At 33.2% G+C, this 17,698-nt stretch overlaps 1 protein-coding gene across 1 annotated transcript; it reads right to left on the reverse strand.

The window, feature by feature from the left end:
- Nucleotides 1-9,587: 9,587 nt before the first annotated feature.
- LOC128673928 (aldo-keto reductase AKR2E4-like) lies at nt 9,588-17,489 on the reverse strand. The gene is made up of 7 exons (XM_053752102.1): nt 17,380-17,489; nt 15,608-15,712; nt 14,342-14,524; nt 13,594-13,710; nt 11,571-11,738; nt 10,880-11,077; nt 9,588-9,965 (listed from the first exon to the last, which is right to left on the reverse strand). The coding sequence occupies exons 1-7, from the start codon at nt 17,440-17,442 to the stop codon at nt 9,726-9,728; spliced, it is 1,074 nt and encodes a 357-aa protein (XP_053608077.1). The 5' UTR covers nt 17,443-17,489; the 3' UTR covers nt 9,588-9,725.
- Nucleotides 17,490-17,698: the final 209 nt, after the last annotated feature.

A 17,698-nucleotide genomic window follows, 5' to 3' on the forward strand; every position in this document is an offset into this window, starting at 1 on the left:
GAAATTTTGTTCACATATTCATATTTTGTATAACATTGTACGTACAGCAATACAATGATGTAAAATCCTTTATAGTTTCGTCTCAATATTGGATAGCGGAAGGACACCTTGACAGCTACTTTCAATACCAGTTGTTCAAGATGCTATCGGGAACTCATTGAGGTGCCCAGCCGACGGAGGTGTGTTACCCTATCCTTTCAATCAAAAGTTATTATAATGCCGATACGGGTATTTCTTTTTATTATATAGGACATTCTGATTAATACGTTGCCATCAGTTTAACATTATTAATGATATAAATGATTGAATGACAGATTTTAATGAAATGAAAATGTTTGAAACTTTTCATCGCTATTGCTACGACTGCTACACACGCTACTCTACATCTACGAGTCTACGTCTACGAGTGCTACGATTGGCTACGAGCTACAACATTTTGCTACGATGATTGCATTGTCTATGTTTGTTAGTTTCTTATTATTATAGAATAATCTCTCGCTCATCTCCGCATCAGTGTTATAAGGCCTAGAAGCCTAAGATTAACATAACAAAAAATGTTAAAATGTTGAAGGTTCGGTTGCGATTTTATAACCGACCTGACGTCAACCGTCTTGTCGAGTGCTATTGTTACCTATCAAATGCCTAGGCAACCTTACCTTACCTTAGTCGCCTCGTACGGCATACGCGGTAGGATATGGAATGGTTCTCTTCTAGGGCGGAAACACACGCCACCTCATTATCTCATTCGTATAGATTAATGCATAATGGTCCACTCTATTCATATATTATTACTGTCAGTTACTAAACAATTCTAGGGCTTCATATTGAAATATTAATTACTATTGATAAAGTCCTAATGGACATTGTTCGTTTCAGTTAAACAAATAAAAATAGTTCACGCTTCAAATACGGTGTTACTTGTGGGCACATGATTTCACTATTTGCCATGTCTCGACATGCTGACGACATTGCTCTGGGACTGGGACGGAGACCGATGTGTGTTCCCCTTGTTAATATTCCGACTGACATCACAACATCCACTGCCTTGAATCTTGAATACAATTCTACGACAAAAGGCTTCCTGAATTTTGAGTAGTCGATGTTAAGAAATGCAGCAAGCGGAGCACTAAAAACAGAGTTGCTATCTTTTGTGATTAAAACTGTGAGTGCAACAGTGTTTTGTGGAGAAAGGTAACATTGTATTTTAAGTTCTCATTAGAGTCAACTCTCCCCGGGATTATGATAGACTGTAAGTGGTTAAGATACTTAAAAATATGCATATATGTTCAGCTTCCGCCTGCGGCACAAAATATTATTGTTGTAGAGGTGGCTTTTTCGCATGCGAGGTCGTAGTTGACTTTAAATTCCTATCACTTTTTTTTTTGCCGAACACGTTGCTATAATATTCTTATTTTGTGCAATACATCAATGAATATTTACAATACAAATAGTACGTTTCGCAAGTCCACTACGTAACGCGTAGATATTACAATAAAATTTGCAAGTTTAAGCTGTATGTGTACTCATAATGGAAGGTGAAAATGATGATATTGATTATAATGTTCATACCGTGCCACACTTGTAATTATTTTAATTTATAGTAAGTAGAGCAATTTGCTTCGGTAGTATCGCCGTCCGTCATAAAATGCAGTTTATTTAGTTCTTAAAACTTATGTTTTCACACAAAAATAAAATTATATGGCGATTTGGTTTTTTAAAGACTCAACAAAAGTTAATGTTATATTGAGAAGTTACCTTATCTCTTCAAGTAATATTGAAGTCACAATATATGTCTCTGCTTTTGTCAAAATGAGAATATTTATTGAAATCCCAAACTAAATTAAATTTAAAAACAACAATACTATATTAATCCAAAAATTCTACGTTAATAGTGTAAGCAAAAATTATAATATTACAACTGACATAAATAAAGGCATCATTGCCAGCGCCTATTGATGTAAATCTACATATAAATATTTGATATAATGTACCACTTGCAAACAAATAAATCAGGTTGTTTATAACTGGTCCATTTCGTGACAAGATATATTCGCGAGAGCGGCCATTTGCAAGGTTTTTCGACCAGATTTGATTCCGGGAGTGTACGCACACTCTCCATCTGGATATTACAACATGTAATTATACAAGTGAACCCTCTCTTGTCGCTAATATTTATCTCCCAACGTCCAATCAACGTCATAATACATTAGAAAGTAAAACAACCTCAAAACAATTTTGAAAAATGATTCTACTTTGGACGTGATTGTAATTAAGCATCAGAAATTTTATTTTATTATCCACGTTGGCTGTGTATAAAGCACTACTTTATCTCAAAAGAAAGTAAGATTCGCAATAATCTAATTGAATTTAATCCGTGGGCCGAAACAGTAAACTCTCATCGCTGATTTCAATAACTTTGAAAGAGTTTAAAAAAACAACAGAAAAATTATCTTTTATATTTAAGGTTGTGAAAAATAAATGTAAGTATTTATAAAAATAAACAGAATTTATGTGCTCTCAAAAAATACGGTAAGATAGGTTTATATATCTACAGGAGTAGAAACCAAAAGTTACGGGAATATGAAAACCATAATTAATAAAAACTACACCTACAGTTTGCAAAAAATGAAAAGGGACGGGATTTAGTGAACGAGTGGTGCGTAGACCACACTCGGGTAATCAGTCTGCACACCGCACTACATTTCTGTTCGGAGTGGTTTAGTGCCAGAACTGGCCGCCGAGGTAAAAACCTGTATGTTAAATGCATATGTTTAGTATTTCTAACATGTTTTTATAGTTTCAATTAATGTTGCTTTGAGTATACTTACGACTCGGGAAAAATGTCGTCCCATAAAATAAAATAAATATAAAGCATGACAAATAATTTTGAGGTTAATAATAAATAGCAACTGAAGGAATGAAATGGCCACTAAGAATCGTATCTAGCATCCAATATTTACTCAATTGAAGTTTATTTCATCAATTTTCTGCAAAAAAGTATCTGCTTTCATAGAACATCAAGCGCAAGGCATTTTGCATCAAGTACGATTCATAGTGGCCTTTTCAATTGAATTGTGGTTATAGATGGCCAGTAAAATTTATAATTGTGAGGATGATGACGTTTATAGGTATTTATTGACATTTAACAAAATAATCATAATGAATCTTTAATTTATATAGCTTTTATTTTTTATGTTGTAAAAAACATTAAAATTTTTAAAATATCAATTTCAAACACATGAAAAACATTATACATATTCAATCACACCTAGTTATAATGTGGCTGTAGCTGTTGCCCGCAGCTCCGCCCGCGGCAAAAAGTAGTCTATGACGTTCTCTAGCTCTCCACCGATTTCCACACCAAAAATCATCTCAATCCGTTGTTCCGTTTTGATGTGAAAGACGGGCCAACAAACACACTTTCACAATTATATAATAATCTCCTTTTATAAATTTTATTATTATTATTGTGTTTTTTAATTCTGCTTGTTTTTTGAATAAATGTTTATTCCTTTATTCATTCAAAAAGAAAGCGACGTTTTCTGGTACGTCTACGATATTACAAGTTTTCAATACGTCAAAGTGCTAAGAACTACAATATTCATGGCAATTTTGGTCTGAGGCATTGCAATTTTCTATCCAAATATGTTACTGCGAAGCGCACGACATTACGAATGTAGAGGTATGCGAGACATCCACGTGACATCTCACGATTGCGTACATAAATGTACTGGAAGTATCAGAATAAATATTTTCCCCATTTTTTACCGCATTTCCATTTATTGTTCTATAAACAGTGTTTATTTTTAGACAAAAAATCAAAATCGAACCATTTTTAAGAAATTAGTCCTTCACAGGGACTTGCACGTCATATTTTACATCTAAATTAAATAATATTTACCAAAGTTTCAGACTACTATAACATTCTCTCTCGTATCTTCGTGTCTTCCCGGTTGCATTCACCGATGCTCGACGCCCGGGGCCCGCGTCGTCAAAAAACTTATATTATAAATTTTCCCCCCATTTTTGACTCCAGAGTTTAGCAGTTTTATTACTCTTTCTTACTGTATTCGTATAAAAAAATATTGTGAAAAAATAGGTCAAGCCTGAAGCAGATTAATGTCATAAAAATTCCGCGCTGTGATTTAATTTTGAAATTAAAGATGAAAATGTAATCTTTATAAAGATGGTATCATTCTGTTATTTGTAATATTTTTCGATTACAAATATCGTAAGGGATGTCATACAATACATCAATGCAAATTAAGAATGAGAACTGACAGGCAAAGCCATAATATCCACAGCTACACACTCCCATATAGACCTGACACTGTACGTATATCGACAAAACTATTATAACTATTAATTTCAATACTATGCCAAATCAAAATGTACAACGTAACTAACTTGGTTTTCGGGCCACGAAGATAATATAATAAGTAACCGGAAATATTCGCTGGATCCATGGAGCCAAGAATAGGAAAATTCGGGTCATATTCACAAGGGACTAATTAACAGATATCTATTGATTTTCCCAGCGGCCCCGGTTAGCCCACGTACCCAACTAGATAAGTAAGTCATCGTATTAGAGCCAACACTGTTTCCAAGGAATTCACACAATCTTTCGAGCTGGAGTTTCTAATTATATTACATGTTCTCTGGAGCTCCATTATCTTCCCAATATTACCATAATATTTTAGGTATATATATATTATTTTAGGTATATATAAAGCCAATGCTTCTTATAACGAGCTTTTTGATTGCAATAGCTTCATTTGATAGCCAGTCTCGAATTTATCCAATAACAACAAAAAATAAATCACTTTAAAATGTTGTATTTAAAACATACCATCAAAAGTAAAAATGTCTTATCAAATTTAATAATATTGTTAACATTCAATAAATATCAATTCACTTTCTAATCCATTTTAAAAATAACTTATTACGTTCACTAATTTCATTTTTTAATAGCTTGCTAAAAACAAAAACAATGAGAAATGTTTTACAGTATTATTTGCCTGCAAAGGCTGCGTACATAATTACAATTAATTAGCAGAGTTTCTCCGCCAACACTCTTATATAATAACGACACGTACAAAAGTAGATAAAGAAGTCATTCCGAGAGACTGAACACGGTATACCATCTGAAAGCGACTCGCACAATCTTTCTTTCTGTTCGTGTTGGCTCGACATTTTGTATTCTCTAAACAACTTACACGGACAAAGTTTCTCCTACTGCTTAGGAACACACCCTAATATAATAAAGATACCGCAAGATACGGAAAAGCTTGTTTCAGTATCTTGTTTTAGTATCCTTTTGATGTTCAAGTTGAACTCCTTGGTTTCAATTGAAAAGTGTTTGTATTGTATGACATCAAGTTGTGTACACAAAATTCATAATTGTTTCGACTAACTATGTAATGTTGTACTTAATTCTATGAATTTGTATATTACCGACATGATTCATGGGAAGCGTTCGTTGAGTTCCTGTAATTTAATTATGATTGGATTTTAATCTGGTTTAAATTAAATTTTAGTGTAATTCTCAAATTATATATTACATAACGTAACATTTACTGTGCTATGAATAATTAAACTATTTTATGGATAACATTTTGAGTAATATTTTGGGTTGATTTTCAGCAAGGTGATCGAATTTTGTTAACTTGTCAAGACGACCTTCATGGTGTGGTGGTGGTCAATAACCATCTTTTCGAGTCTCAGCACAGCAAAATAGGTATTTGTATATATGTTCTCCCATATTTGTCTGATAGTTAACTTCTAAATGTATGCCTTACACGACACCTTAACTATTGGCCGAAAATGTTATTATATTATTTGGTCAATAATAAATTCAAGTTTTTTTTTAAATAAAAAGTGTTCAGTTCTGTTAAGGCGGCGTAGCGCGGAGGACATCCTCATAATGACGTCAATTAGTCGGCGTCGCCGCATTTAATTTATGTCAGGACTAAATGTACCTCCCCTTAACTTTTCTCATAAATTAACCTCTAGCAAAAAAATTAAACAACAATGCTTATGTATATGGTTCTCCTAACTAATTATAAGCTAATTCTTAGCTTAAAGCAGGAGAAGCGGTTGTGGTCTAATAGTTACTCGTAAGACGCCTGCCTGTAAAACGTGTAGTCAAGTTCGAATACTCAAATCACATGAGTTTGTATACCAATCTAACTTGTATCTAGCAATGTATGGTAGTTTTTATCGACCACCACTTGCTTCCGAAGAAGAAAAACATTTTGAAATGCATATCAAGCTCAGGCTCGTAGCACATTAAAAATATTGGCTACATTCAACAAATAAATATGGAAACCTATAATAAGAACGCTTTCATGTCGAAACATGTATTCAGAATTAGACTATTACATTTTAAATTCTAAAATAAGTTTGCAGTAATTGACAAATTAGGCTTATAGATATGGATTCAGGATCCCAGTTTTGCAATTATTTTCCAATGAATTCTGATTTATATAGTTAATCCATTTATTGTCATTTCCCGGAACAACCTAATTGGATAAACTATTTTGGTCATTAACTCAATATTTCCGAGCGGTATTGCATTATATAACGTAAACGTGATGTGTTGTTATTCATAAGGTTATCGCGATATGTTGGTCTACTGGAGACGGAGTGACCCAAACAAACGAGGTTCAAAACTACACGGCAACGATACGATAAGTGAATCTTTATATATTAGATTTGCCAAATAACTTAGCTGTGTCCCGTAGGAAATGTTTATGTGCTATCTAGATCCCAAATTTCATGGAAATCTGTCCGCGCTTGATTGATTAACTACATCACATCCGAACTTCCACAATTACAATATCAGTATCAGATTTAGCGAAATGTTTTCCGAAATGTTAAACAAAACAACGATGATGAAAATGAAATCATATCTTGGAACCGCAATTTCACATAACAAGCAAAGTTATTATACAGTAATTGCAGTAGTTTCTTCTTGGCAGAACTAAGTAGTTGTTCAAATCAAACTTTTCATTTCTCATGGTGTATTATACTTAAAGCTATCGGCACAGAGTTCAAAACAGAGTGCCTAATAAAGAAAGTGGGCTGACCATCCATGTCATATATAAATTGCTTGGCTTTCCGTTATAACATGAAGTTGCTACAAAGCTTTGCTCAAATCAATTAGGTGATCCAAAAGCCTCAAGGCTCAGATAAAAGCTTCGGTATTTTCCTTTATACTCGTGGTTAAAAGAATTCAATTACATAATACTAAGGAGATTAAAATGGATAACACGGCTTCTTTGAAATAAGTTGATACTTGTATTTAATTATTGGAAATGTTCTGTAATCATGACTGGCCGAAGGTATGAAGTTTATTAATCGATTTCGGATTCTTTGATCAGAAATTAAGTACTGGCAGTGCACGTAATGAAAATCTTCGTAACTAAGTTTTAAACTGAGGTAGGCGTGCTACACTGATTTATAACTTGATCAATGAAATAGGTAAGTTTCTGCCCTATTTCAAATTCAACTTTATATTGTTATAGTGAAACATATTTTTAATTCGTGGTAGGTCACCTTTAAATTTTTGGTTTCTTCTTCTTCTTCGTATGCTCTCGAAAGAGCCATGTAGCGCTGTAACTTTCTTTTTATCTCGAAGATGCTTGGCAAACGGCAGAACTTTTGGTATATACAAGGAGAAAAAGTATGTTCATATTATTAGGAACGCTTATTTTGATAATATTATTATACTCGTAAAAACCACACGGAGTACTTATCAAAAAAAGTTTTTCGGTTGCTTTTTAACTGGCTACTTATATAGCTACATAAATATACATCGTATACATTCTACGTCTGTGCCCAGCTATGCAGCTATGCGTCTTAAAGCAGTCCAATAAACAAAAAAGAAAAGATTATCTTCGCTTTCCTATCTCTTATCCCAACAAGATTTCAAAGAGCGCATTTCCACAAGTGACCATTTCAAAGGAACGTATGACTTGGATTAGTTTGAGGTCAGGGTTCAATCCGCTTTTCAGTTTTATTTTACAAGTGGATTTTGTGAAACAAAGACTTTGTTACATTTTAATCAATAGTGGATAGAGTTTAAATTTCTTACTAGTTAAAAGTAGAGGAAGCATTATCTATATTTTTTAAAAGTCACGTACTTAAATAATATTTTACAGTATCGTTTCTTTCTGGGTGGGTAGATCATGTGTTTGGACAACTTTTTGTATTAAACATTTATGACATGAGATACTACTTGCTCCGTAGTCCATAAAGTCACGAAGCCTACTACAAAACCTCAATCATATATAAAAATTTAACTTCACTTTACAATCATATATAAAAATTTAACTTTACTTTTGTTATAATTCAAATTCAATCATCAATTTCCATAGTTTAACCCAACCTGTCAGTTCCTTGTTTTGATCTTCCGCGAAAATACTGGACGCAAATAAATAGGTGCCGAACTTCGTAAGGAAGATGCACCAAATTGCTGTGCAGATGGAACTTCTCGGACAGTCCTCTGTGTCCCTGCGGGGAGGTCCGAAGTAAGCGGCACGTCACTGACCTCTGTCCATTATACTCTATTGAAGGCGGCATTGTCAGGATCCACGAAGCCGACAATGTTGTCCAAAAATAGATCGATGGCTTGCCTCTCGACTTTTAGTCCTAGTTTGTGTTGTATGGGGAAAAAAACCATTCGTAAATAATAATAATAATTACTTTTAGTATAAGTACAACAACAGTATTTTTTCCGATTATATTAAAAGTAACTATTGGGGTCGTCAACAAAAAGTTAAATGGGATACAAATAAAATTTCAGTTATCTTTTTACGCTCCAGTAGCTTTTAGCGTAGTACGTCCAATTTTGTCATGACAGTCGTTATTTTTTAACATCAGTGTCTATAAATGGGATTTGACAAAAAAATGCCTATTTGTGTTGCGCGCTCATGTTATAAAAAGAGTCGTCTGGGTTTCAATATTTAATTCAGAAAAAAATATATATGAGTCTCATTTTTTATCCAATTAGCGGCGGTTGTATAACAACTTGAATACTATGGCAAAAGATCAAGGTGACGGCCCGAATACCTGTTTACTTTAGTATAAAAAAGTTTTGACATAAACAAAATAAATTATCATAGTTTTTCATTCTTCTACTTTGTATCAATAACATATTATCACTAACGCTAGTTTTTGATTACAATCACAAGTAGTCTGAAAACATCTGACATAACTTTTACGCATACTACTATTAAGTGGCAGTAGACGCCATTCACTACTGAACTTAGCAGGTTTCATTACGAAGGACCACTTCACCAAAAGCAAATGGTGGTCTATGAATCATAGACCACGCTTTCGGTATACACGGGTCAGATTCGTATGATTTGGCACAAGTAGGATTCGAACATGGAACGTAGAAATTGTATGAAGTTACGACGCATAGCAACGCAAGTCTATGTCAAAGCTATAAAAAACAACAGAGCATGTCGGAGCTGTACCGTACTGCGTCGTCGCAACGGAGCGCAACTGAGCAATGGGAACGCGCTCTAGTTTCTAATTTTGGATCCACATTATTTGGAAAGTAAATGAGGAAAACAGTGGTATTAAAATACATAGTTATTTATTAATATACATATTATATCAAGAAATTGTACTAATGATAGTAAAAATATACGAGTTTAATATAAGAATATTTTTTGATATGTTGAAATTAATTTAACGATAATAAAATTTATCCAACATCAATCTTCTTTACTGTGTTCGATGATATACTTTATTTGTTCTTGTGTGAGGTTTTTTTTTTCGAATGGAAAATGTGGATGATCGTACCACTTGGCAGGAGTCCTCAGTCTGTAGTTTTTATTAAATTGGGAAATTGTAGAAATCTCCTCGGGGGATAGTTTGAAATCAAATATTTTTATATTTGACTTTATTCGTTCCTTGTTTGTAGATCGCGGTAAAGCAACGATATGACGATCAACCTGAAAAAAATATTATGGGGATATTGATGAGGAACAGAGTCTTAGAAGTGTGTTATCTAAAGCCGTAGAAGACCTATGACAAAGCAATTTCTGTGGCTACTTATTTATCAATTTAATTTGTCCTATTTCAACTCAACAAGAAGAGCCGAATACTTTACAATTTGTTAGCAACCATTTCACATCATACGCTTCTCTGATATGTTATAATAATTCGGTAAGTTTGCAAGACGTCAGAAAAAGCAAAAATTAAAAATTTGCACGCATTTTACTTGTCAAAAAAGTGTGAGCTTTCGTCTATCTGTCTGATACGTGAGGGTACGTAATATTTAGTTATTTGCCAAAAAATTGAATAAGCATAAATAACCATGACAAGTCGCAAACGTTTGATCTCTAAGTTCTAAAAAAAGAAAATTCCTCGTGTAGAACCGCTCGCTTTATATATCCGATATTAAAGCCAGTACTAACATGAGTCAGCTGTTTTCAATATAAAGGTGGTAACATTAAACACGCTCTAGATTCCATAAAAATGTAACAAAAGCTATTCAAAGGTTTCCGAAAGGATCGGAGATTAACAAAGAAAAAGTCTACATATCGAAGTAAAGTCGCACAAATCCCCCACTAAACTTGGTTCCATTTGAATGAAATGTTAAAAAAGACTCCTTTCATGTGACACCTTGATAATGTAAGTATTTGGTTCCTAAAAAAATGAATGTAGAAAAGTAACAAATACTTACATTATCATGTTAAACAATTTTAGTTATTTAAACAATAACCTCAACGGAGTCTATTTATCGACGATCTTAGGTACATTATTTCCAAAAAAATGATAGATATATTTTATTTTTCTTATATTATACGTGAACACTATTTTCCTGAAATGGTATTAAGAACCAATCCTATTATACAATACTCACTAAATATCTCAGCAGTATCTGCGGCACGGTCTTATTATGTCGATTGCCTATCTCTGTCAGCACCGGGTCGTCGGAGCGAGGCGGCGGCGCATCAGGTTTCCTCCCGAAGACGCCCCCGAAAGGACTGTAAGCCATCACCACCACGCCGTGCTCGGCACACCACGCCGTCAGCTCGTCTTGGGTTATAGTTGGGTTCACCTTTGGAAGGTTATTATTAGTCCCCGTGGTTGACTTACGTTATATATTTATAACAAAAACCTCGTAGAAAGAAATACGGACTACTCGTAAACTATCAATCAAATTTTTTTTGTTATAACTTGTGACTGTAAAACACGAGAAAATAAATGTTCAAACGACTGAAGGTATTCCAAATATTCTTTTGATATCTTAGAAATATTAACGTTTTATCTGTTCTAGTTTAATCAAACATTATAAAGTAACATCTTTAATAAATAATGGATCAAAAAGCGAAATTTCTGCGTATACCGTGGGAAGAATATTGATCTTAATGTTAATAATAACATTAAAATCAATATTCGTCGAAAATTCTAAGAATATATGCATTTATTATATTATTATATATAAATTTATTCTTAGAATTTTCGACGAGAAATGAATTTTAGGGACGCAAAAAAAATGTCATAGACATTTTTCAATATTGCGTCAAATTACATGATAAAGACATACTTACCTCGATCTGTAGAACTGCCGGTTTTATTTTTGAATTGTCCCAAAGTCTCTGCATTTGAGACAGATTAAAGTTTGATACTCCAATAGACCTGGTTAAATTAAGCATTTTGGCATCTTCCATTCCTTTCCAGGTTTCCAAATAGTCAGTCAAGCTGATACTCCCGTTTTTCTAAAAGAATGTGTTAATTACATACAAATTCTGCCTATAATAAATATGGATAATAAAGTTTTAATAAAAATTAAATGATTCGTTTTTTTTTATTTTGCGTTTACTAAACTGTAGAAAACTTAACAACTATAATGCAGAGACATATAACATCATCTATAATGCAGATTTTCTCATGATGTATTCATTTACGGGAGGCAAATGATATATTTAAATTTACCATACATACATGAATCAGAATGTATACAAATTCATTTGACACGACTAGGATTCGAACCTGATACCTTTAACTATTTGAAAATTCCAAAGCAATTTCGTTTTAAAGATAGGTCCCGACAGTTTATGCAAAGAGTTGGATTGCAATATTAAGCTGATCGAAATGAACTCTATTTCCGAAGCCGCAGGAGGAAATGCAACGAATTCCTTTGATTTTCTTATACCGCTGTATTACAGAATAATGTATTAAAATGCGTCCAGCAATATTACGGCCCAATATTCAAAATGTTTTCGAACATTTCCACTGTGGCCAAATAAACCAACCGACTGATTGTATAGATAACTTTGAATTGTACCATATGACTTGATATACATATATATATATATATGTATATATATATATATATATATATATATATATGGACAACAATGTTATATATATATATATATAACATTGTTGTCGACCCCAATGACAAAGAGCACACACCTCGCTCCCGTAGCTCAAGCGCAACACTACGAGTATAATAGAAGGCAGCAGCACGCCTTCAAGTGAGTGGATTCGATTCAAGACTGAAAGCGCTTCTTTCTATTTACTTGTGTAATTCTATTAGATAGGTACAGATTTGTTTTTTATTTATTTATTGAAAAAACTGATTACAGATTTACGGGACCTGCCAAACTGTTTGTTGGCAGTTGTTTTAGCGGACACAGTAGGTATAAAATTGATACGTATTTATAACATAAATGTATGTATTATATAACCGAACCCGTAACTAGATAAGTATCAGCATGACTTACATTTTGAAAACTTTTACTTAGCTAAGTACCTATATATAAATCATGTGTGAAATTGTTTCAAATTAAATTAAAGGATACCGAATAACAATTTGGCTCAGTTTCCAACATTTACCTGAAACCACCAATAAATCTCTTTATTTCCTTTTTATCTTGCATCTCCATAACAGATTTAGAAATATCTTTGGGCCATTAAACCCAAACATTACTTCAATCCTGAATCTTGTCTTCAATTTATACCATTATATTAACAAAAGCAAAACAATACGGCGAGACTTTCCAAACTAGATTCTGCAGAAAAGATTGTAGTTCCCAACAATTTTAAAAAGGAAAATACAGCAGAATCCCAACTTCCGCAGTTCTATGAAGTTTTTGCTGACGTCACGAATGTTGCAAAGCGAGTTATGTGATTTATAGACACTATATAAATCGTCTTATTACATTTTACGGATTTGTTTTTAGATATGAGTTTGCGTAAAGTATTGTCAATTTGAAAAAAAAACAGCTTAGTATTTATCCTAACTTGCAACCAACAGTCTTTTGTGTTTTGATTGTGCTTTTGGATTACATAGGTATACCATCTAATATTACCTCGATGTTTGTAATTTATAATATTGACATTTTTAGTTGTTTGATCAATTGAAAACCGTTTAGCTATTACTTAAATTGACTAAAAATAAAAATAATATATTACAAATTAATTTAAGCACATATAAATTTCCTCTCAACACCACACCACATAGACAGTTCATTTAACTTTGACATTAAGCGTGCCGACCTCAAAGTTCAAAGTAGCCGATGTCTCAAAGCTTCATAAACTGCAATTACTTGTGCAAACACCGCTCACCTTATACGCCATTGGATAATGCACTAAGTATAAATCCAGATAGTCCATTTGCAAGTCCTCTAGAGACTTCCTTAGTGCTGGTATTACTTCAGCTCTTTCGTGTGCATCGTTCCATAGCTGAAATTCAATATCGTGAATTAGTTTCTATGAAACATCGTGTTTGCTGGGCTTACGGAAGCTGCAGGAACCGGTTGAAAATTCGTTACGTATTTATAACGTGTACTTAAATTTAAAGTCCTGTAACTTTAGTTATTGGAAATATAGAATTTGATTGAATTCAATTCACTCTGTCGAATATATAATTTATAAATAGAGTATATATATAGAGTTCTCAGACATTTATTTAACTAGTTACAAATAAGTTTCAGTACAACGTTGTTATACATTCAATCAATATTTACAAAGTAAAATAAAAGCTGTTTATAAATAAACACATAAATTATTCTTGAGCACTGTGTCAAATTTTTTAGTTTTCTGAAGCGCTGGAACCGTAACAATAGTTTTTTAATCAAGACCAACCTGAAAAATATAACTATGAAGTTATTCTCGTTTTCTCAATTTGTTCTTCTAAAAACTTGATCTCATAAAATAGAAGAAAATGAAAATATAAATACAGTCGACTGTGTGATATCAGTAGTTATAATCATAACACATTAATCTATTCTTTCAAATTGTGGCGACGTGATATTGTGAGAAATGATGGAAACACGTGAGCCATTATGTCTAGCATGAAGCTCCCACGACGTACCTTCCCAGTGATGTAAACATGGCTTCTATCCTTATCGTTGTCTGTGACATATCGTCTGACGCCGAGGCCGACCTCATCTTCAACGCGGTATAGGCTGGCGGTGTCGACGTGCCTGTAGCCGGCCTCCAGAGCCCATTGTACGGCCTTTGCCAGAGAATGGTTCACAGGCAACACCCTTGTTCCCTGCCAACATGTCACCTTTCATAACACTCGTGTATCTTTCGCTTTGACAAGATCAGATTATTTGGATAAACTGATCTTGTAAAAGCGAAAGATACACGTAACGTGACAAACAAATTGGATTAAGTATTCAATGATAGAAGCTAAATGTTTATATATGTAAAGTCTCATTTAGCTATCTAAATCCTTATTTTAATTTAAAGCCCTAAAATACTCGTAATAACTTTCATTTAAACTTTAGATGAATTTACATTACGTAGGTAATCAGTTTTTGACATAATTTGTGAAGGTGAAGAATCTTTAAATAAAAAGCGCTACACACATTATACGTTATACCTTCCCGTTCACATATTGTTTGTAAACGTCAGCCATATGAGATTAGGATAACAAAATAAAGCTAACAATGGCTTATCCATCTCATCTCCCGGAGTCAATCTTAAGACGCCATCAAGCTGTTGACGACGCCCCTAATGTAATCTTCTACCAATCTTTTATATCGTGCCAATTTCACGAGAAAACTGTCGGTTTATGGACAGAATATTAAATAACGCTCCGGATAACGTTCCCATTATTATAATGGATATTAAAACGTCATGCAATTTCGTAACGTGATCAATTTCTTCATAACTGTAATTACGTGGCGGCTGGAATGATGATCAAAACGTTATAATTAATAGAAATTAGTGAAATTAATAATTAAAATCAATAAAAAAATAGATTGACTAGATTCAAAATGAACAAATAAATTCATTTTTTCTCAGTAAAGTACTTATTATGTACCTGAGAATATGATCACTCCAAATCATCCCGTGGATGACTCGTGCCTTAACAGCTGGTAGGCAACAATAACATCTCTAAATAGGGTTGACGTCAAGAAGGCAGCCGGTAGTAAAAGCATAGCCAAATCTTCAAAATTTAAAGCTTGATTTTTTACGAGGATAAGAGGGAGTATATGCCTGTATATGTATTCTATATTTGATGTTTTGACAGCCGTAGCTATAAATATAATAGACATAATAGTACAACAATGGTATATTTTATTCATGTCACGCACATCCTGAATCAATGCTAATGAGGTTTACTTACGTCGGCCAGATGTCCCAAGCTGGTGCCAAGGGCAATGACCGGAATGTCGTTTCCATCATTCAGTCGGAACACTGTCGGGTCTCCATCAGATGTAGAAAACTGGCCCTGATGTAAAGTCGTCGCACGTCAAAATAAATTGAAATGTTTAAATAAAAGATAAGATTAAAAGTTAAACGTAGCATGTCATAGAAGTATCATATTTAATTTAATGAATATGATCGACTGCTTACAATACTTACTACTTATATAGAACGTTATTAACAATGTTCTTGTCAAAAAATGTATTGTGATTGGTCCTGTTACTGATAGTTTTTATGATGTTTGAAAAATAAGTTTCTATCAATAAATAAATTGCAGGTAAAATAATAAAGGTACGAGAGAATGGCGAATTTATTCCAATACTATTTCTTCCAGTGACAACGCAATTTTACATATGATGACACCTTTTTCCCTGATAACAGTTTTCACCATCTTTGCACTATTGTTAACATACAATACCAATAAGTAATATCAGTGGTTACGATGCAAAAAATACAAAGCTCGAGTAAATTTGAAGGTAAAAAGCGGATGGATGCCTCGAAAGGCGCACCCTTGAGTTCCGTACTCAGGTAAAGGGCTCATACAGAGGTAGAAGGGTCTTCAAGGGCCACGATTGTGTAATAAGATTATGATATTTTAATAAAAAATATGCATGTCTAGATAAAAGGCTAACCGAGCAAGTATTAACACAATTTTAATTCATGAGAGAATTTATGATTGTGCAAATGTAGCAGTCATTTCAATAAATTTTAATATTCTATCAAAATATTTGGACATCGTGTGTCATTTAGCTAATAAATAGGTCAATGCAAATTTTAACGTTAATATTGGCTTATCTACTAGGTCAATATAATATTTAATTAACCTTCTTCCTATTTATTTATATTTATATATAACCATCATTAGTTTACAACATAAATTAACTTTAACCATGTTATCGGTTCGATGATCGATTCCATGTTAATGATAAATAGCATGAAATCGAATTTGTACGAACAGTCTCGTTGCTTATTACGCGACAATCAACAGAAATGCTCTCATTGACTTGATAATTATGGGATATTTTCATTGGTATTTTTGTTTACAGCACGGAGGTTGGGGTTATTTATAGGGCAATCAGAGCGTGTAACGATTGGGCGGATATCCGCCCACGGGCGCCTAAGTACTTTGTTTAATAAAAATCTGCGAGCTTTCATATAACATGTTTAATCAAATTTCGAGACAAAATCTTTTCGCGCGGCGCGATTATAGGAACCTGGAACTTGATAACTACGTATATCTAATATAATGTATATCACGTTAGTATAGTAAATAAAAAAATCCAGATTCCTATGAAATAACTTTATGGTAGTGCATTATAAAATTCCTATTTATATAAGTAACGTAATATAATACGCTAATAAGTATTATAACAACAAACGCTTCTTTCTTTATTTACTAAGTACTTACTTCGAAGTCTTTGCGATTGATTCACGACGTGTTTTATGTTTGTAGTTTCTAATACATACATATACTGTAGAGAAAAAAAAATTATTAATGTGACATATCTATGATATCCGAACCGATTTCTATTAACCAAATTCATGACATATCTTCTTAAATCTGATAAAGTATAAGCAATTTTATGTAGAGTGAATAATATTTCCTAAGGATAATCTCGACCAACACCGTTTCAAATGCATAAAGTTATAGATAAGTAAATTAAGTAGATCTACTAATAATGAATTTCTCACCCAAGCGTGGTGGAGCGTGAGAATCAACAGCACAGAGCAGGCTAGGGGGCGTCCACCTCGCATCACGTGTAGATAACAAATGGCACGTGAACATAGCTCCCAATCTAAAGAAACATAATACTGAAGAGATAAATTTAAAACACGCGGAATTGGGATTGTATTGGATAAAATCACAATGATATTTAATTATGAGGTCTTGTAGTTTGAATAAAAACTCGCTGATTATTATGAAATATATCCCAACCATATTAGATAACAAACTAGATAAAAACAATCGTATATAGTTACAAAGTTTTCACCGATAAAAATAAAGAAAAAA

This window comes from Plodia interpunctella, chromosome 11 (assembly GCF_027563975.2).
Source record: "Plodia interpunctella isolate USDA-ARS_2022_Savannah chromosome 11, ilPloInte3.2, whole genome shotgun sequence".
NCBI lineage: Eukaryota > Metazoa > Arthropoda > Insecta > Lepidoptera > Pyralidae > Plodia > Plodia interpunctella.